At 41.0% G+C, this 22,477-nt stretch overlaps 1 protein-coding gene across 7 annotated transcripts; it reads left to right on the top strand.

Moving 5' to 3' along the window:
• The first annotated feature begins 1,192 nt into the window (after positions 1-1,192).
• On the top strand, positions 1,193-17,928 carry LOC116035892 (doublecortin domain-containing protein 2). Of its 7 annotated transcripts, XM_035994922.1 has the most exons (13): positions 1,193-1,733; positions 2,245-2,293; positions 2,597-2,673; positions 2,843-2,974; positions 3,515-3,691; positions 3,810-3,858; positions 7,434-7,563; positions 9,380-9,480; positions 9,998-10,126; positions 14,613-14,682; positions 16,721-16,775; positions 17,162-17,187; positions 17,790-17,928. In XM_035994922.1, exons 1-11 carry the CDS (start codon positions 1,450-1,452, stop codon positions 16,750-16,752), a joined length of 1,230 nt encoding a protein of 409 aa, XP_035850815.1. In that variant the 5' UTR covers positions 1,193-1,449; the 3' UTR covers positions 16,753-16,775; positions 17,162-17,187; positions 17,790-17,928. The 7 variants fall into 7 exon arrangements, with proteins under 7 accessions (XP_035850815.1, XP_035850814.1, XP_031135121.2 ...); XM_035994921.1 differs by lacking the exon at positions 17,162-17,187 and having other exon boundaries at positions 17,786-17,928; XM_031279261.2 differs by lacking the exon at positions 17,162-17,187.
• The last annotated feature ends 4,549 nt before the right edge of the window (positions 17,929-22,477 follow it).

Here is a 22,477-nt window from a genome sequence, read left to right on the forward strand (position 1 = left end):
TTATGCATTTAATTGACCAGAAGTTGTCTGGCATAAACCAATTAGGTGCCATTGTTGGTGCAATCGCTGGTTACCTTTGTGGTAAACAATTTGGACACCTCGGTCTAAACAGTGGACTGGCAGACAATCTGTGGTGAAAAAATGGCCTGCAAATGGGAGATATGGCTACAGTGCATGAACATAAGAAAAGAAACACACCCTGCATCTGATGTTGTATCCACTGCTATATCCACCATGGACATATAATTTCCGTATTGTAGTAGTTATGTTTAAGCTTGTGCCCGTAATACATGGAATAAAGTTTTAACATGTCTTCCAGTGAAGACAGGAGGAGGAAGAAGGAGAAGAGGAGAAGGAGGAATAAGCTACAGGAGCACTGTCAACAAGTCACACGTTAGTCTTTTTGTAAATGTGCAAAGAAAAGTGGAGTGGTAAAGGGGCGAAATGTATGCCAACTGAATAAGCTTAGTCGGTCAATATGGGTGTATCAATGGCTCTCATCAACATCCACGTTAGTGAAGGGCCTCCTGAACATACACAGCACAAAGTTGTTTGGAGACAAATAAAACAAATGGTGAAGTTTAAGTTCTAATAAGATAAAACGGAATTGGTGGACCAAACCCAGGTGTAAAAGTGAGCCACATTGGACTCAAACAGGATGTCCATCACGTATGTCAGATGTAGGCTGATGTTTGCTTCATAAGGTGATATCTCAAGGCTTGTTACTGCAAATTCGTATTGTGTTTTCTGGTCAAAATTATTTATTGCAACTTTAATACAATGATAAGGTTCTTGCACTGCAAAACACAACCCATGTTCCAGCACATAGCCTACTACAAAAGTCATGTCTTCAAAATGCAGATCATGACGTACTGATGGAAGTCCAGTGATCCAGTGGAGACAGAAGGACTCAGGGCCAAATTTCCCCAAAAACCTGTTAAATAATAATAATAATAATAATAATAATAATAATAATAATAATAATAATAATAATATAAAAAATGTTAGCTTGTTGGTCATTTTATATATTGTAAAGTGTTATTTTAAAGTAGGATAACCTAATGCAATTACACAACGTTACTCATAATATTAATATTATATATATATATATATATATATATATATATATATATATATATATATATATATATATATATATTAATATAATAATAATATAGATGTGCTTGCCTTGGAAACACTTAAATTTTGGAATCAAACACCTAGCTAAATCAACGTTTGCTGCATACAAAAGGAAGAAACCAGCAAACAACACAGGCGGTGGATAGGTTTCTTGATGCTAATTGGTTTCCATATCAGATGTTATCTCCAGTTACGTCTCCGGAGGCTCAACACGCCTTTCTGTGACACATTTACGTTTGACACCAAGCGCCATTATTGTTTGTTTGTTTGCTTGTTTTAAACTGCCTCTGTTGGCTAGCTAGCTAAAATATGCCGGGCACAGCAAGGAGAGGTGAACTGCCGCCGACCAGAACAATAATTGTCTACAAGAACGGAGACGCTTTCTTTTCCGGAAGAAAAATAGTTGTGAATCCGCGGTATTTGTCAACCTTTGACAATTTTTTGACCTTTTTGACCAGAGGGATTGAGGCTCCGTTTGGCGCCGTGAGAAGGCTGTACACTCCCAGAGAGGGCCGCAAAGTTCAGCATTTGGATGACTTGAAGCATGGCAGTGTATATGTTGCAGCCGGAAATGAGCAGTTCAAAAAGCTGGAGTAGGTACCATGCTGTAAGGTGTGTATCGGTGTGTGTAGCTGTAGCTGTAGCTGTATGTGTTGGTTATACTGTAGCAGGAAGGTCACAGAACAGTATGTCACTGTAACCAAGGACGAGCTCCATCCTCGGCCCTGAGAATGTACATTACTTTCGGCCATGTTCTGTTAAGTTTGCATATTTTGTTGGCTGGTCATTTGGCTGGGTTGGTAGGCTATTCCATAGTCCGTAAACTATGTATCCATATCATATTTAAGTGCTTTAGGTTAGCCTACATTTACACAAACACATCTTAAATAAAAACACATTGTAGTTTACTGTTGCGGTTTTATTTGCTGTCTTGACCAGTACAGTCTAGCTAGTTGGCATAAAGTTCAGAGCAGCTGTAAAACTTTTGATTGGCATTGTCAGGTCTAGAGTCCTTCATCTATCTTTATCGGTTTCACATGTAACGTTAGCACCTGAAGCCTGGGTTTGAGTCATTTACATTATTTATTATTTAATGCCTTCCAGCTACTGTGAGATAACAACAAAGAAGCCACAGAAAAAGAAAAAAGAACAGGTAAGTCCACTTTTGGTGTCTATCTTTGATCAGTTATACTGAAAATGATTAAGCTAAGTCTAACCTTTATTGTTTGGGGATATATGTTGTGTGACCATACTACGATATAGAGCTTTCTGATGGAGCCTAAACCCTGACCCCTTACAGTGGTCTGAATGATAATTGGAACCAAACTGTGATTATAGTCAAGAGTCCCGCTTACACATAAATCATCAAGTTTGAGTCAGACACTTTGGAAAGCCTCATTTCTTATTCATCACTGGGCCATATTTATTTTCTGAACCCTAGTTTTGACATTTTCAGATCCAACCTGTTGTTCACAGCAGAATAGTAGTTTCTGCTCGCTGGAAGAGAACTACCGATGAGTCTTGCACTATAAAGTGAGTATTGATTTTAAGCTGGATACAAAGTTCTCCTGAATGTCAAAAGGAGAATGTTCTTTGCTGTGTTATGCAGTAAAGAAATATTTTCCCCATTGTTTCCTTTTCAGCAATTAGCCTAAATGTTTATTTCTTTGTGTCTTTTTTTTTTTTTTTTTGTGTTTCATAGTGTCTTTACCAACGGAGATGCCTTGGTTTCTCCAGCTCGAATACGGATCCCAAAGTATACTCTTAGAAGCTGGGAAAATGTTTTAGCCATGGTGACAGAGAAAGTGCGTCTTCGCACTGGTGCTGTGTTCAGGTGATGTCCAACATCAGTGCGTCATGAGCCCTTACAGTTTTATTTAGTCATGTACTATTGAGGGCAAGCAAAGGTGCAACCTGTTGTTTTTCTGTATTAAGAAAATAGGACCTGACTCTAAAGAATACATATTTTTATGTTTTTGAACTTGAAGCTGTTAACAGTTCAGTCACAATACTGAATCCTGCCTGTCTGTAGAGTATCAGCTTCTCTAATAAACAGTAGATTGTGGAAATCTGATTACTGGAGGCTTTCCAATCAGTTTTAAATCAGCAATATTTAGCAGAGCGGAATGATTTTTCTAATTAATTAGTGATTGGGACCATGTCTGGTTGTGATGTGCTCACATGCGTTTATCCAAAACAGCTTGTGAGGCAAACACTGCTTTGATGGATTTTTAAACATTAAGTTTAACCACTCAAACAATATTTGAGACCTGTATGTCTCTTTTAGTATCCAAAACACAGATATTATAACCATAGTTAAAACAATCACAAAACATTGCTCCAATTTGTGGTATTTCTTTATTTGAGTTCCCAGGCTTTGCACATTAGATGGACGTCCTGTCTGCGGCCCCACTGAACTGGAGAACAATCAGTATTATGTCGCAGTTGGTGCTGAAAAGTTTAAAGCTCTCCCATATGATCACTACGAACCCTGCAGGAATTTAATCAAGGAAACCAACGTGATCAAACAGTATGACACCTATGATTTTTGGTCAATGAAATAAGTTTTTATCTACATTTTTTAAAGAAACACTGTATCCCTATTTTGATGTGAAAAGGAAGGAGAAAAAAGTGTTTGTCAATTTTGGTTTCCCTTTTTCCCCCTGCAGCCAAGACATCCTGCCTGCTATTAGAAAGACAAGACATCCAAAGGATGTGGTGAGTACTATTGCTTCAGAGTTGGGTGTAGTTTGCCATCTGGTTGTTCATTTTCTCGCGACATGCTCAATTGTTAAATTCCCTAAATTCCCTCTTGTTTATAGCTGTAACACCTTTGTAGTATCACAGTTGAAAAGCGTGTCTTTGCACACACAGCATTTCAATTAACATTTCCCACGTGTGAGACTTGTTGTGGGGGTGCAATTCGTTATGAAACGGCGCTATCATCAATCACTGTCGGCAAGAGGCATTGAGTTACCTTTGCTTTCCACTTTGATGGGTAATCCCCACAGAGAAAGGCTGGCCCACTTGATCAAGTGCAGTGAGCCTCATAGACAGATCATATGCACCAGGGGGACTTTACTGAAAAAATCTCTTATTCAAACCAGAACCGGGACAGTTTGTATTGTGATTAAGTAGACAGTGAAGTGTTTGAATCCATATGAGGATTGCACTGCTGTGGGCCCGAGATGAACACCAAATCACATGGTGAAGATGAGAACATGCCCACTCAGCAAGTTGAGGTGGATATGGGGGGCCCCCCTATGAGATTTGTGTCTGACATCTGATTTTTCTAACCATGAAAGATGACAATGCTGTAGCAGATGCCAATTTTTTTCAGATGGAGAAAGATGCCCCATGCCTTATCTCTAGCTGTATCTGTGGTTGTCTACCATTATATTCAGAAATTCGATGAATATTTATCTGTAATATATTAGAATATGTGAAGAATATTGTAAGATTTCTTCATCCTATTCAAATCTATCCAATCATAAAACAACATATGGAAACCACACTGTTATCAAACTTTGCTGAACTGAGGTTCAGTTCTTAGGTAGGAAAATCTGAATCAACACTGCTAAGACCATAGCCTTTGCCATTTCACACAGCACCATGAGGTGGAGACAGAGACAGAGCGGTGGCTGTGTTTTGCATCCACCAGCTCATTGTAGTATTAGTTATTCAATGGACATGATGCTGCCGCATTTTACTCCCTTTGCCTTCACATCTGAACCTCATGAATTTGTAAACATGATTTGACCAGTTAATAAGGACCTTTCGGAGGGGAAAGATACATGTGACAAAAATTTCCCACTCTGTCCTGATCTGTTGGCTGTTTAGCCTACTGATTACACATACATTTATAGGGTCATGTCCGTCATTAATTTCAGTTTGACCTCACAAAACAACAGCAGTCTGGTTTGAAATGCCTGTAAAAAGATCCTTTAAACCTGCCCACTGAGGCTGTGTAAAATGTAACCTTGCTCTCGCAACCTCGCTGTATGGGAACGGTGTCTGTCCTGTCCTGTCTGCATCGGTGGCGGAGCATTTCTGCACCGCTGAATGGGACATCTGGTCTGGAGCAACCGCTGAAGTCTAAACTGACGGCTCTGCAGAGTGTGATATTGAAACTCTCCAGCACACCATGTTCCCATCGGGAGCAAGCACATATGCTGAGTTAGGTGTTCACAGACATGATGAGGTAGAAACTTTTGAGGTAGACGTCGCATAAAGAGAAGATTAATTGGGGGAAGAGGAATGCAAATAGAAAAAGAGAATAATGACGTGCATCAAAGCAAAGTACTTTCATATTACTGGGATAATAATGAACAGTGCAATTGTGCTTCACGTGTACTTCACACGAAGCATCCTGTGAAAACGTCCCAGAAAGGCTGACTTAACCTTTTTAATAGCTGAACTCCCTGACAGCAGCGATGACTTGCTGCTGCTCTCCATCTCTCCGCTGTTTCTGGGTGATGTCATTGGTGAGGGGAAGTAGCAATGCCCCATGGAAAAACTATACCCCCTCACTGCTGCCAGCGTGTCTGCTCGCTAAGGACCCGGCCCTGGGAGTGGCTCCTTCTGATACCACAGCCAGTATGGCTGGAGGCTGGTCGGTCCAATTGGTTGGGACCCCCGTTTTCCCCTGGCTATCATATCACAGTGTCCTCCTGTTGACTCCTGTTCTCTGCCGCTTGAGAGGACCACGGATTATTTTCTGCTCGGTCCCCCTGAGCCCCCTTCACACTAACTCTAGCACTCTCTCTCTATTGGTCTCTCTCTCTTGGGCCTCCTGATACACACAGTTGTCTGCTCCCACAGGACATGGTACTGTAGATATGTAATGCAGAACGAGAGGCGAGATGACCTCAGCTTTTCCACTGCCGTGTTTCCAGTAGTGCTGCCACTTGTACTGTACTCTCCTGGCTCTGCGGCGCCCTTCGTCCTCTGCTTTCCCCTCCCCGAGTGAGACAGTCTTGATTTAACTTTGTTGATTTAAATAAGATCTATTTGCATCACACCACCAGGCTGTAAACATGGAAAACAAGCTGTTCAATTTTTGATTGCCCAGATGTATTTTGATTTTGAACTTTATGGTGAAGTTGTTTCACATCACTCACAGACGAATTGAGGTTGCGAAACTGAATTAACAGCTTACCGCTGCGACAGTGCCACTGCTCTTCTGTCTTTGATCTCGTGCGGTAATGTGGACACTGCAGCGATAGAGGGTGAACTCTCTTTCAACTCTCCGCTGAATATACAGTACCAGGCTAACTTCACTGTTCTTTTTTTTGTTTTATTTTTCTCCCTCGGCACACCAACAGCTGTAGAAATTCAAAAGAATATCAACAGACTTTGCCTCTACATTAAAGAAAGCAAACAAGTGAAGAAACAACGCTGCTATAATACCCCAGAGGCCATGTTAGTGAGCTTGCAAACACCATTGCCAGAAGTGTATTCTGGTGGAAGCCTGAGATCACTACACTATCCCCCAAGCCAGCCCAGGGATCCAGCCAGGCAACTGCAGTAAAGAGCACTGTAGCTGAAAAGAAACATTAAGTCTGCTCTATCCTGCACTCTGTGTCTCTGTAAGGGAGACATACCTCACCTTGCTACCTACAGAGGGGATGAGGAGCCTGTGAGGAGAAAATTGCCTTTTGTGGAAGCATTAATTCAGATGTGTACCCTGCTGTCTGAACATCACTCTGAACTCTCCCCAATGCTCTCTCTTTTTCTCTCTCTCTTACTCTCTCGCTCCTTCACTCTCCCACCATGCAACTAAGTCCCAAGCCTCTTTTTTTTTTTTTCCCCTCTCCATCAATAACCTTCTGCTGTCTACTGCTGAAGAATAAGTTATTCCCTACAACTCCCTCCCTTTCCCTTTAAGCTTGTTTGGATTTTCATTGTTTGATCTGGCTTGATAAATAAGACAAATGCAGTTAGAAATTCATGGCTGCCCCATTTCATCAATAAATGATTAGTTTACCACACTCCCTAGTGATTGATAGGTTGTGCACGGGATGTATTGGAACCAGATGAATTCAATACAGTAGGAGTCACAGGGGAGCTACAAAGCATATCAGCTCATGAAAAATTGAGGTCAATGGAAAATGTAAAAAAGCGTTAAAGAGAGGAGAAACAAGTTTTGCCACGATGTGTTTTGTCCTTTTTTTTTCTTTCTTCCTCTTTACAAAACAACAGCAAAAAGTCGATGATGAATCACAAAGAAAGGAAATGGAAATCCGCTTTAATCTCTGCCCCTGTTTTCTCCTCTCTTTTGTCTCTTCATGTAGTTTGCTCACACAGGCTTTAGAGAGGACCTTGAGCACACAGCCAGGGGGCAGATGAAGAAACAAGCCACACCGGAGAGAACCAAACAACAGAGGCAGGTGTCCAGAAACCCAGTTCTTTTCTCGACAGGGGGTAAGCAGAGCAACTCTATCGAAATATCTCTCTCTCTCTCCAGCCCCCCTGTTCTCATAGTGTTTTTTTCCCTCCAACACCTCCTTGAATGAAGAATACTTTTGGCTTCTGAAGATAAATGTATGTGTATATGCATGTGTTTGGCTACAGTATGTGTGTGCATGTGCAAGGGTACATGTGTATGGCTACATTTGAGCACACGTGTAGACGTGTGTGTGTGTGTGTGTGTGTGTGTGTGTACGTAAGAAGATATTTGTTCTGTGTGTGTTGGGAATATAAAAAACGACAACTAACATTTGGCAGGTGAACAAGCTTTCTTTGGATTCTCAACCTGTTCTTTTAAGTCCAAACAGAACCCAGCACCCTGCTCTTTGAAAGAAACACTAGTCTTTTCTGTGAATAGAACAGAACAAGACTTCAAACACCGTCAAGGAGGCTTAAATCATAGATGAATTCAATCAGGCCATTTTGTTGAATATGTATCCAGAAAGCCTTGTTAACTATGTGGGGGAAAAATAAAATGCTCTATTTTTTTCCTGATGGGATCAAAATGGTAATCATAATAAAAATTAATCACAAATAACGCTGACAAAAGATCATAAAAGTGACAAAATGCTCCTTTGGATTGATGGGTTTGAACATTGCGCTGTTTAAAAGTGATACTGTTTGCTTCCTCTATCCAATTATTCAGTAGTTGTTGTTTGCATGGGTGTTTGTTTTACCATCTGTGCACAGTAATACAGTGACTCAACTTGAAAGACTAACCCTGTACCGTACCACAGATAACATGGAATGATATGGTAGAATAGATGGGCTAATTGTCACGATTTGAAACCTGCCGTCCTTTTATATGTTGCAACTATGATTGCTGACATTATTAAATGGAAGTGACTATTTGACTTTCTCCGGTTGTGCTCATGATGATGCTTTTGTTTGTAGCGAGGCACAAGTAGTGCAGTTCCCTTTCCACATTTTGAACACTTAAACACAGTCATAGTAATGGTTTCCTCCCACAACACAATACTAAGGCCCAAGAGTTAACCAGATGTATTTCATGAGTCTTCTTTAAATCACCTCTTAGAACCCTTTCATACAGGCAATAGCTCTCAGTAGTGTTTCCAAGCATCATGTGGTACAGGATCAGAGCTTTTGGCACCAGATTTCTACCATCATTTTGCCCTTTCCTAACTGGAGTGTTTCTAGAAAGAAATACAAAAGTGAAATGCCTGACTGAAAAACACAACAAAGTATATAATAAATAATTGCCTCCTTGAGCTATTAACCACCTACTGTATATTTTTCTATACAATGTTCCTGTCCTTGTCACTGATTAATCTACCATGCTTTGTTATTTATTATTTAAATTAAATTACTTAAGGCTATTGAAGTAGATTCAAGCTCAATTGTGTGTTTTAATTATTTACATCCCACCCTGTCCAGCAGCCACAGACAAAAAGGAGTTTGTTTACAAGGAACAACAGTGTGAAGTTGCAATATATACGTAAGCTATTCCCCACATGCATGAAGAGCAACCTGTCACTGTCGGGAACTAACCCTGGACTGAAAGTTCACACTGGCTGGCCATATTTGTGGCAGGGCAGTTGAGGCTTTCTGTGGCCCTTTTCGTTTGTGGGACCACTCTAAATAAATAATTGGCCTGACAGCAACATTGATCTCTTGTGAAGTTGAGCAGGAGAGGCAAAGGGAGAGTGCAGTGAGAGATGGAGGGGTATAGAGAGGGAGAGAATGAGTGTGCAGAAGAATGAGACGGTGACTGCCAGCCGATGAGGTAATTGTGATTAATCACTTTTCTCAGAGGGCAGTGTGTTCAATGCACAAAACAAAAGAAGTGAGACGGCAGGAGCAGCGGAGGTGCAGGAAGACCGCCAAGTGAAGGTGGACCTGCCTATCGATCAGGTAAAGCACTGCAACCTGAAGAGGTCTTTAGCATACAATCTTGGAACATCTTGGTCTTATTTATCTTACAGGAAGTAAGAACTAATTCCAGTCTAAAAACACTACTATCAACATCACCATAAATAAACAAAGGCCACCTGGCCATGTGAAGAGTCCATTTAAAAGCAAAAAATATTTGCTACCAATTGTACTCATCAAAATTATAGAACTTGTTGTCAATGAAGACAAGCAGAAGTACAGGCTTAGTACATCACAACCGGCTTAGTTGGGTTAGATGGAAAAGTCTGCCGCTATAGCATCCTCTCCCCATTTTCCTCCCTTTACTGTACCTCTGTGTATTTTTCAGTTTAAAAAAAGAATTAAGAATACACTTCTAGTACAGCATAATATTTTCTGCTCAGATTAAGACTCATGGGCACTCAGTAGAACAAATTGCGTAAATATATAAATATTTAGCAAAATCAATACAGCAGTGCAGTGTAAGCCAAGGGGGATCTTGTTTTCTCCATCCCTGCAGGTTGAGGCCAAGATAGTTGATGAGGAGTATGAGAATGGGAGTTGTTCTGCGAGTCCCTGCAAGGCCTCCCTCCATGATTCAGACAACTTGCGTTTGCAGAGGTCTTTGTCTGCAGGTTCCAGGAAGGATGTAAGTACCCTTATGAGTTTTATGTAGTTACTATTTCACGTTGAGTTTTTACTTCATTATTGTGTCCAATTTTTTTTTTTTCATTTGCTCTTGGATTCGCTCGCATAAAAATGGTTTAACCAGCAATTGTGCTGATCACCATGTCCATAACTGCGAGAGCGCCACGTAGACCTAGTCTTGCATTGCCAGACCTTCCTCCACAGCGCTGCGGAGGAGGGTCTGGCTAGTCCATACAACATTCCGGGATGGGAGAGAAACGTGCTCTGGTTTATTGGCATTTCTTTAAACCAATCACAATCATCTTGGGGACACAATGACGGTGCCTCTGCAAAATAGCTTCGGGAAGGAACTTTTTGGTGGAACGTTCAAAAGTTTTTTAACAAAACTTAGATTGGACAGATAGTCTAGCTAGCTGTCTGGATTTACCCTGCAGAGATCTGAGGAGCAGTTAACCATAGTCCTCATAAATCGGAGTTTAGAATGCCAACACAAAGAAAGCGGAAGGTGACGGACATCCCACCCAAAATGGTAGACATCCGGTAGAATTTCCAGCGGCACCTGAACAATCCCGGAAATGAAATGCCGTCCATATAGACTATGTAGACCTGCCTCCAGCAGCTACACTTTTTTTGTCACACTAATTTGTGTGTAATCTATTTCTCTGTTTCCATGGTTCTCTCTGTGTATTGTGAAATGTGCATTTACCAGCGCAGCCTTTCTTCAAGGCAAGGAAGCACATGCACAGGTCACAGTACTGGTACTGGGGGCACTGGTTTAAACACTTTATGTAGTATTATAGAGTGTATAGAGCTTAGCTTAGCTATAGCCACAGACCCTGTATGTGGTTGTATTTGATGTCTGCCCTCTACTCTGGTGATTGTGTGTGTTCAGTGATGAAGTAGGGCTGAGCTGTGTATACAGATGTTTTTGCATGGATCTGTTGTTTCTAGAAATTACAGTCATTTAAATGTACTTATTTTGCTCTAATAATCCTCAAGGGACAGCAATATGAAGCAATGTAACTGTGATGAATGCACACAATAGTTGGGTGATATTACTATTCCAAGCAATTTCATTCGGCTTTGAAATGAGAAGGTATTGAGTCTTATTTAAGCAATCAATAACCTTGAACATTTTGTTTTAATGAAAACTATAATTTCAAGCAGTGGCAATTACACCATAGGGGAATGTTTTGGTGTGGTGATGTTTTTGCTGCTGTATGCACTTTTGCAATAAAGATATTCTTATCGGGGTAATTATTGACTTCTGGGGGCCAGTTATGACCCTGGCTAAAGACCTCATCAATAGTTTAATTCATTACTTATCACTTTAAGTCATACAGGAATGTTGCTGATTCAGATTGGCTATGGATTGCAGGGAAAGACCATTAGATAAATAAGAAAATAATAATAATCCCTGGTACAGACTCGGCTACTTTTTGCAATATTTATTTTTGCAGTTTTTGATTTGTCAGCTAACAAAGACTGACATAAGGATATGGTAGGATTTTTGTTGCAAGCTCTCCCATTGAAAGCATATGCCAGAACACATCTTAAGCATTAAATCCAATTAACACTAGAATTGTCCAAATTGTGTCACGCAAGTTAAAGGAAATCATCTAACCATAAACTATGGAAGGTTACATATCTATATATCAATCAATCAATCAATCCATCAATTTTTATCTGTCACATGAAATCGTACGAGGTACAATTCCAGTGAAATGTATACCCATCAGCTTCTTCAACTTGTGCATAATTCATCATAAAGAACAGAAAAAGAGTCACCCGGTTGAATGACACCGGCACTCCAGGATGTACCCAAGTCTCCGCAAACGGACACCACAGCTTCCAACACCCCGCTGGCAGCCGACGCAGGCAGAGAGGCCACCCAGCTCCCCGCCTACGCCTGCACACTGGCTAGCAGGATGCACAACAGAAAAGTCGCAGTCGGTGTTGAATTCCTCCGCGCTTGCCTCTGTGCCCCCTCTGATGTAGAGATGGAGATGGTGTAGAGATGGTCTTGTTTGTCTGTATAGTCGGGATGGTAGCCATAGGTCGTAGCTGATAGCAATCTTCACCTTTTCCTCTGTTAAAGGTGCGGTAGGTAAGACATATAAAACTAACTTTCTGTCATATTTGCTGAAACTGACCCTATGTTCCAGTAGAACTACATGAAGCAGGTCATTAAAAAAAGAAATCTGGCTGCTCTGGCACCACCTACAGCCTGTAGTGCGATTTGCAAAAATCCACAGCTCCCTGTTCAGATACACCAATCAAGGCCAGGGGGGGTGTCTAACTGTGTCAATCACTCTCATGCACACGCAAGGGATAATTAATATTCTTCCTTGTGGAGGGAGGGGCTTAGGAGACCGTTTTGGGCTTTAGCAGAAAGGGGGGAGGGACTGAGAAGTTGTTGATGTTCACATTTTTTGGCTAAGTCCTGGATCTTCGCAATCCTACCTACAGCACCTTTAACTCGTTGACCGGCCAGGCTAGCAGAGGCAGATAGAGACTTGATTTGATTTCCTGATGAGCGACTCATAGTCATGTGTGGCCATAGAGATGGTCTTACTAGCTTGAGCTCATCTTCTCCACCTTTTTCTTGATGTATATTCTGATGTTTACATTTGAAAACTTGGACCACCAGCAGCAGTCGGCCGGAGACTGGCAAATTGATTTCCCGATCCTGACGAGGGACTCCTAGCCACATGCCATCACTGTCCAATATCAACTACATAAAGCCCAACTAATATTTGTGAAATAGACAATTCAGCTGATTGGAGAGGTTTGGCTCCTTCTAGAACAGTAGACATCATAAAGGAAAGCTACTTTACGCCTTCTACTTTACCTTTTTGTTTTATGTTCAGTCATGTGTTCCAGTATTCCAAAATTCTAGTATATTCATAAAAGTTGTCCTCAGACCAGAAATAATGATGCTGCAGGTGAAACTCACCGAACTTACAGTCTAACCATCACTGATGCATGCTCTACTCTTTTCTCTTTGAGGCCAAACAGACTGCCGCTGTCTCATTGTCGGCAACCTCATCATTTAGAGGGTTGTGAATAATAATGAAGGATAACTGCACTGCTATGACTCATACTTTGAGCTGAGTTCGGACAGATTTCCTTCCACTCCAGTGCTCATATGTGCTCGCGAAATTCCCTGTGTACTCTGTATATGTGCATGTATATAGTAGATATTGATGACCAAATTCAATTACATGATTACATTTTCAGCCCAAGCTTTAAATGATTTATTGCATTGAATTTAAATAGTGAATACATTTACAGACAGTACACCGGGGAGGCAGTTGTGTGCGTGGGATATTGACCTGTGTGGTCCAGGCCAAATAAAGAATAACGAGATTCAGCATCTCTGCCAAGTGGAGATGTCCGCTGGGAGTGAAGGCAGGCTATCTCAGTGGAAGAGAGCGAAGGATGGCGGGCTGGAGCCCGATGCACATTTATCAAAGCTTTTCTTATAATCACTTGACTGACTTTTGTTAGGCTTTCTGAAGGTTGTGTTTTCCTTTAGAGTGCACTCTGTTAAGGAGTTGATTGATTTCATGAGGGGGGACTCTGTCTATGTTGTAGATGTCATACACTTTGAGGAAATGTGGACAAGTGTAGATTTGTACTCACTGGTGCGGTATTGTGTTTACAACTACCATTTGTTTTGATATAACAATATTGGCTGATTTATCAACCAGTGAGCTAAGCATTTTTTCTTAATTAATATTGTTAGAATTGCCAATAGGACTACGGATGTTTGATCAATTGTCTTCCTCTTAAGAATTTTGTGATAAAAAATCGAATCATTATTGAGCGCTGCATTGATCCATTCCTTTCCTTTTCCAATGTAAGTCCATTTCATTTGTCTTTCAGCTGTTTTTCCGTGCTCCTATTCCCCAAAGCTTAGGTTAGCCATTTCAAAGGCCTTATTCTCTCCATACAAGGTCAACTATAATCAAATCTAGACAATGTCACCGCCTTGCATTTCCAGAGAGCTAGGCAGAGGAAGACGACGACTCTGGGCTTTTAAGGACCTACTGCATTATACCATTCAATTACTGTTCATTAGACAGTGTACAGCCATTAATCAGACTGAGATGTTCTGCTTAGTCCTCAGCGGGGACAATGAACTGGGGAAATTTATTCTGGTTTCCTGTCTGGGCCACTGTTTAGTGGTAAGGAGAGAGATGACACTGGAATGCACTGAAGTCTTCAGTAGAGAGACATCCTAAACTGAGCTGCTACTCCACTTTCTGTATCTGTTTTCAAGTGAAGTTCTCTGCTCCATGCAGCCTTGTCTTTGAATTTTAAGAAACATAGGCTCTGTCAGAGATTTACTGCATATGTGGGAGAGTATTACGAATCTGATATATCACTGAAAGGGGAGAAAGCTGACAGATTTACCGATTAGAGCTGCAAATGCATTGAATATGACTAGATGATGATATGAGAAACTGATTTATGTTTTCCAGGAGGCTAAAGAGAGGGAGGCGTCTTCCAGGCTTCGCAGAATACGGTCACGGGTCTCCCGGTTTTTCAAGGGTAGGTTCATCAAAGCATAAAGCCTGGTAGTAGCTCACTGGCGGCAGCGGCCGCGCTCCCTGCGTTCCCCTCCGCAGCACCTAATGCACCCATAAAGAGACCACTAATACACTCTGCATTACCAGTTCCTCCCTCACATTGCATGTCACTGGATCCGCAACCACCTCTCAACATCTGGGAGAGGTTTACGCCATGCTTTATGGAGACCATCTGGTTGAGTGGGTTTTTTCGCCTCCCCAATCTCAGATGACTTATTCTAGTATTAAATGCACCTGCACATCAATGTGTGCCATGCTGAGAGCCTGGGATTATTCACTACTCTTATATTTCCCATGTTTGTAATTTGGAACCACTCAGACAGAATGAGAGGGATATGTACCTTGTTACTATGAAAATCCATGTTTTTCCCCCCCTCTATGACTTATTATTTTAAGTAGAATTGCATGGTCTGACTTTTATTTGATTGATCTAGAGAAGAACACATCTGACAAAACACAAAATAAGTGCTTTACACATTTGATTATGGGGGGGGGGGAGAAAACAGTGTTTAAAGAAATAATGTGAACTTGAGATTCTCCTTTGTTGGGCGTCTATGCCTTTCAGCTGGTTCAGGCAATTTCACTGTAATTGCCTACAAAACATAGGCTTTGGTAGTGAGGCATCCTCAGTTGTTCCATGTGAAAATTCCAAAGGTGACTAAATGGGAACGGGATGTGTCTCCCTGCGCGTGGTTATCACTGTCTGCCCTTCAATCTGAGGTTCACCCTGTCAGTGTTACACCAGGAAAATCACAGCATCCGACACTAACAGCAGGCTCCCTACCTCGCTCACGTGTCATCCATGCTATCCTAAAAGCACACAAATACATGTACAGGCACACACGCGCAGAGTTACCTAACAGACAGCACTTTACAGCAAGTGTTTTTCCTTATACTCGTGTGCATGATTATTACGTATGCACATGTATTCTCTTTCAATTATCCTCATATTGCTAGCACTAGAGGTTGTGATGCATCCGTATACCGTACAATCTAGTACTGGATCGGATTTCCCTGCAGAATATCAATGGACACTGCAGGGGGCATTTGAAATAAATCACAACCCATTATTGCTTGCAGACTCCAGACCGACATACTCGTTTTTCTGTCCCTATGACATTATATTGTTGTTGCTGTTATGAATGGTTCTGCATCATTCATGCCGCACATTCCCTAACTGTCACAGTGGATCTGCAGATGACACAGATGCAAGGCTTAATAGGAGACCCACGAGCCATAGTGGAGAGAAGTGGGATGTGAAAGGAAATGCAAGTGATCTCTAACCGAATCAAGCCTGCCCGCCACCTGCTTTGCATCAAAATGTCAATATCTGGGCCAGTTTTTATCCTTGAGAGGAATTTGTCAGCAGAGTGAAAATAGGAGGCATTTTTCTAAAAGCAAATCCACCATCAAAGCACTTCCCCTGCCTCCTTCATATGTACTCTACCAGGGGTATTCCATCTTGACTTCCACGTATAAAAGTGAGAGACACTACTGGGTTCAGTTTGGCTGAGATTCTCCTTCAAAAGTTATTGGCACCATGTACAATGGCCTTGTAATTTACGAGAACTGTTAGGGCCTCTGACAGAAGTTGTAAAGCATCTTGACTGATTGGGTAGATATGAGATGTGTGTAGTCATGGCATATTGTCGCCTATATGTGCGCAAGACATGCAGAGAGTTGCATGGCTTGCTCTGTCACAGATAAATTACTCCACACAGTCAAATTAAGTTGTTGTAAATCACCTTGCGGACCCGGGACTAGTCCTGAGTGACGACCTTTACGCCTATTTGACTTTAAGTCTTATTTATGTTAATCACATCTGTATTATACCGACAGTAAAATTGTGTCATATCCTAAAAGGTCATTGCAGCATATGACAGGGACAGAAAAACAGACTGGTTTTGTTTGGTACTAAGTGTAAGAAGTCTTGAGAGGCTGGTTTGACTCCTGAATTTTTATATATACACAATTTTCTTTTTGTATTCTTTATTTTGCAGAAAAAATGAAACCTGAACATTCATTGCTCTGATCCACATGACATTCATTCAAAAGGTATGTACTGTACAAATAATGCAATGCAGAGCGTAGTAGAGCTCCGCATAGAGCACAGCAGTGTTCATATTAACCATATACAGCATATTCCTTGTCATTAGTATAACAACTTGTGAGCATTACAGATGATTGGTGTGGATATTAAAGTGCTTGTGAAATCCCTCCACAAAGAGCTTTATGATATTTGCGACTCAAGTAATCTATATGGATGTTAGTCCACTACAATACATCTTATGATACAGAATACATATTTATCCTCTGCTTCATTCACCCATCCTTGTAGAGCAAATGGTATCCTTGTGGATGTCTTTGCTGAGGGAGAATGAGAGCCTTTAAGTGCAGTAAATGTATGCTTCTCATTCATCATATTCTGTATGCCATGAAAGGCCTTCAAAAGACAGCAGCTCCCACCGTAAGTTTCTTCTTTTTTTTACATTTACATTGTGAAAAATAATAACTTCTCAAAGACCATGTGTTGAAAATCAGCCATTGTGAAGTGAGAGAGGCGTCTGTGTGTGATCTCCGCTGCACTCGACACGACAGGCTCTGTGAAGTGCACCACTGCCCGGTTCCACATTAGCTTTGATTGCCAGTTTGTTCTGCGCGTAGCCCGTAGCTTTCAACTGCATCTCAAGATGAAAGCCAACCTTGTCCACAGTGTGTCCACTGTGGACTGCTGCTTATTTGCTACAGGCACCATCAAGGGCTTCAGTGCTATTTTCTTTCTATAGTTCTTCACCATGCTGGGATGAGCATTATGTATAATTTATCAATACATCCCGAGACAGCGCCCTGTCTCGACTCCATTTTAATGTAATGCCTTTTCTTTCTTTTCTGCATCTCGTATTGACTGTGGTCAATGTATGATACTACTAAGGTATGTCTTTGTGGTGTCCAGCAGATAGACTTTGATATTGGTGGTTCCCATGGTGAGAGCATCATCACTCAGTGCTTATATCTCTCTCATTCTCCCCCTTGCTCCCTCTCTCTCCTTCTCTTTCCTCTATGAGCCAGAGCCACAGAATACAGTGTCAGACTGCTAAGGACCAGACGTCCTCGTTCTCTTGTCTCCAGAAGCCAGCTGCTCATGTATAAGATGAAACAGTGTTAAACCAAATAAAAATGTCTTTCCTCTTGACAGCCCCACTGTGAATATATGGCCTCTTATTTCAGTGAATATATTGCATAATTATGTATGGTTATGAATATTGCATGGAGCCTCACACTGAGTGCATGGTTAGATGCCTAATTGCGGAGTTTAATTATTAAGAAGCAAAGGTCCTGAGCGGGTTTTGTGAGAAGCACTTTTGATAAATTATTTTTTGCAGTTTTCTGATGAATTATTTTGGGGGCTTGTGTCTAATCAGCAGGCATAGTGAACGGTGTAACTGCTCTTGAGAGAGACTTATCTTCCCATGGAGAGGAATTACTATGCTGATTAAATCCACTGAAATCAACTAATAACTTAATGATGTTGGAGTGGATCAGAAGAATGAATCATCGCCTCTCATAGTGGTGGCTATGAAGAACACAAGGGCACAGTGATGGGTACAATGAGGGCTATTGCTGTTGACCTTGGGGCACATCTTTAATATATCTGCCTAACATGAGGGAGAGGAAGAGAGCATGTGATGGTATGTACTAAAGCAAACCAAAGCACCTCATATTAAACACAGTGCAGTGTTGTCGTGCTTTGCTTTACACTTTATATGAAGCACTTCAAGGATATAGTCCAGAGAGGCTGACTAAACAAGGAATAATAAACTAGATCTCCCTCAAGTACTGCCAAAGCCACTAGAAACAGCTGCTTGTATAACTACAGTGCTATTGCTACTGCCGCTTCTTCCTCTCCAGCATGTAACATAACTGAGGCGCCCACACAAAAATTCCCTCCCTAGTTATGTATTCAGTTCAAGTGCACTTAGTATGCAGAAAAGTTTAAGGCTTGACCTCAGTTTTGTGTCGAAAGAAATTTGAAAATGAATAAATCAGGCCTCTCTGCGTGTTACTTCAAATATAGAACTGGTGCACATGATGTATTCTTCCATAAAAGCTAATGGCTGTAATGCAGACAATAAGAATCATTGACCCACTTAATCGCAGTTCTGTGTCATGCTGTGACAGTGCGAAAGTTAGTTCGCCACAACTGTAGGATCAAACGCAGGGTAATAGCCGAGCTCCCTCCTGCAAAATGCATGTCGGTCTGGCACTTATAAAATGCAGTCGAGATGCATTTGGCGAGCCGGCACAAATATGTGAATAATTGATTGATATCGATGTGAGGATCACCTCGTGTATCCAGTAGTTGTTTGGTTTTGAAGACTCCTGTGAGGGCAGGAGGCTGGCCATCTGTCAATAACACGTTGGTCGTCTCACGTGGCGGGCACTCTGACCAGTTCTAACGCCTCAGTAAGCAGCCGAACAATTGTTCTCAACGTGATGTCAAATCAGCTATTCTGCTCCGAGGGAAGGCTTGAAGAAGTGTTTCAAGTGTGCTTCAGTCAAGGGTCCACAAAGTTGTCTTTTAATGGGCACAAACTAATTCTGAGTGATTATGAATCATGGATTATAGTGTGCATTATAGTGTTTAAAGCCTATTATAGCTTATACTGGTTTTGCATATATTTACAAAACACATTTTCCTTTTAACCTTTTATCCAGGTAAATTAACCACAAACACCTCTTTACAGCATATGTCTATACAAGCTATTGGGCAGCTTTTTGTGCAGTTGAGCAATTTAGCGTTGCCTTGCACAAGGGCACATAGTGGCTGTTATGGAACTTTTATAGTGCACTCACAGTTACAGCCCAAATAGGACAAAAGCGCCTATGAACTTTTGTATGTTGCGTAAGTGAAATGAAAATTGTTGAAGGTCAGTTTATACAGAGGTCTCTACATGCCTTGAGACCTGTTTTGAGCCTCCTTGCAGGCAAGATTGACAGGTGGTGTTATAAAATGCCCTTTCTCGCCACTGACATCATCCAGAGCCACCAGGAGGCCACTTTTCCCTCTCTCTCATTCTTTCTCTCTTTCGCTCACTCTCTCTGTCTCTCTGTTCCAGCCTGGTAGCTGCCCACTGTCTGAAGCTAATGGCTGGAAGCTCAGCTAAAAGCTTTCAGTGTGATAAGGTAATGTGGAGTCAGAGAGAGAGTGAGTCGGGGGAAAGAGTGCTATATCAGTGAGACTATACTGATTAAACAGTGATGAGGAAATGGTCTAAAAATAAAAACAAATGGGGAATGCTTGATGATATCACTGCACCCAGATTGCTGACTGCAGTGTTTACAGTCATATCCAGATGGTTATGAAGCGGGGATGACGGTGGGAGCCGAGACTTACTGCTGTCCTCTCAACTGACCTTCCTTGATGGCATGCTTGATACAATAAAAAGTAACAATCTGTTTTTACAAATACATAATGGATTATAAACAAAAATGTGGATAATGAATTGAAAATGTTCCCATAAGGTTCCTACTGTGCTTTCATCTGTAGCAAAAATGAAGCTTTAAAAGTCAATTGGGCTCATTCATTCAGTAACATTTCAGCCTTTTTACTAACTATTGTATTGTAGGTGTTGTCCACTCCAGGCTTTTGTACACCTGCTAATGATCACAGCATCATAAGAGAATAAACTTTCCTTTTGTGCTTAACTAATTTGTCTGTCTGCAGATAGTGCCACCATTCTAGATTGCTGTTATGCCAACCACTCCCTCCTGTCTACTCTCACCTCTCTTTTGCTCCTTTGCAGCTCCCGTCCTCCACCACCATTTTGCACGCATACATTTCTTACCTACTGCTTCCTTTCCTGTCCCACTATTACTTATTTTTTTCCTCTTGTTCTCTCTCCACCCACTTGTTTTCCTTTATCTGCTCCCTGACTGGCTTGTCCTTAGTAAGATAGATGTGTGCATTCCCAGGGCAGATGGCCCTGTTGTTACTCTGTGTACCCAGCTCACACTTTAACACCCGGCCTGCTTGTCTGGCCTGACGGGCCATTGCCTGGGGAAAAGAATCTACTTCTACACCATGCAGCAAAACTGTGTTGTGCAGCTAACCGCATGGGTGCTCACACCTTTTTTGTAAGGGAGTAGGACTCCAGCAGACTGTGTGCCAAATACACAGATGGGTTCTTTCTTTAAGGATCACACATTTTGTTGTTGGAACGCTTGAATATACATAAATTAATTTACATAGTGAGTTATTTATTTTGTTGACATTCACTTATGGATACAGTGTGATATTTTCAATGTATTTATTTCCAAAGTAGCAGCTTTTTTAAATTAATTTATTTTTTTGCTAGAAAAGATAAACTTCAGCCCACACAACCGTATTTTGATTTCAATATCAAGTGCACGGTCTTGATCCTCTGAAGATTTTTTAGACCAAATTAATTATAGTAAAAACCAACATAGATTGGCCAATTTCAAAGATTCCTCCAATTGTGGGCAGGAAATGCAACTTTGAGGACTCAACAGTGTCTGTCAATTGTTTAATGTAATCAATGCAGGGCCATCTTCATAATCTCCTAAAGTCAGGAAAGGCCAAATTGACCAGGTGTTCACTCAGTGGAAAATATATCAGTTTTTGTTTGCAGAGAAATAGAAGATACATATGTATTTACTAATGACCTACCAGACATAATTTTTACTTGACTGAGTTCTGAGTGAGAATAAGATTATCAAAGTGTTTTTTTATTTAAGTTAAGTTTTTACTTACCAGAAGCTTACACGTTTGTCTTTATTTACTAAACAGTGATCAGTTCAAAATTTAGGCTTCTTTTGAATAGCCGATGCTCATGTAACAATATTTTTAATTCCAACTTCCTTTTGCTGCTTAATTAACCTTCAATATTAAAAAAAAAAATAGTGCACTTAAAGTAGGAAGTAGTGTCCCACAAAATTAACCTGTTATTGTACGTATGTATAGTTTCACACATAGATTCAGTACTTAAACATCAAACGATCTCTACTGTTTAGTTTGCTGTTTAGCTGACTGAACTGCTGTGTATAGACATATTTTAATGCCATTACATGCACACTTTAATTAATTATGAGCACATTTGGGATGCTTCTTTTAACAGTCAGATTGAATGAAACTTCCTTTTTAATAATACTTCCATTCCACTTTCCTTTTTCAATTACAGTATGTAAGTATTGGGATTGTTTTTTAACAAAGACCGGTGGTGTTGCATGTATGTGCTGCATGTGTGCAATCTTTTTATTCTACCTCCTACTGAATAACTATCTCTGATTGGGCACCGTTTTGCATGACGGCAACCTGTTCCTTTTTGATGGATTCGTTCCATTTCATTGCCATGATAAACTTTTACAACTGCTATCATTTACTGGCAGCATGCATGGACCTCTATAAGAGATCTGTGCTTGATTTCTACACAGTGATCTAAGGATGATAAATCACCGGTTACGCATAAATTATATCAGTGAAATCAAATGCGGCATAAGTCTTTTGTGTGGACATGTAAATCCAGCCAGGGATGTTCGGCTGTGCGAAATTGCAGTCTTTGTCTTCCCTCTAACCATACAATTTCTTTCATTTCAATCTCAGCACGCAGTAGGAATATTTTCCCTTAGCTGCTCCTATCATATGTAATGAATGTGCTGCCCCAAAGGTGAGAGCCATAATTGATTAAAACCCATAATGTTTTTCCATGCCTCAGTGTAGTCAGTGATAAGGATATCTG

Source organism: Sander lucioperca, chromosome 18 (genome assembly GCF_008315115.2).
Source record: "Sander lucioperca isolate FBNREF2018 chromosome 18, SLUC_FBN_1.2, whole genome shotgun sequence".
In the NCBI taxonomy this organism is placed as follows: domain Eukaryota; kingdom Metazoa; phylum Chordata; class Actinopteri; order Perciformes; family Percidae; genus Sander; species Sander lucioperca.

Bases quoted from the DNA above. Each gene is read 5' to 3' on its own strand.
- LOC116035892 (XM_035994922.1), top strand. From the start codon at position 1,450: ATGCCGGGCACAGCAAGGAGAGGTGAACTGCCGCCGACCAGAACAATA. The intron at 3,692-3,809 runs GTCAATGAAATA...TTCCCCCTGCAG, and splicing joins TATGACACCTATGATTTTTG to CCAAGACATCCTGCCTGCTA. The intron at 10,127-14,612 runs GTAAGTACCCTT...TATGTTTTCCAG, and splicing joins CTGCAGGTTCCAGGAAGGAT to GAGGCTAAAGAGAGGGAGGC.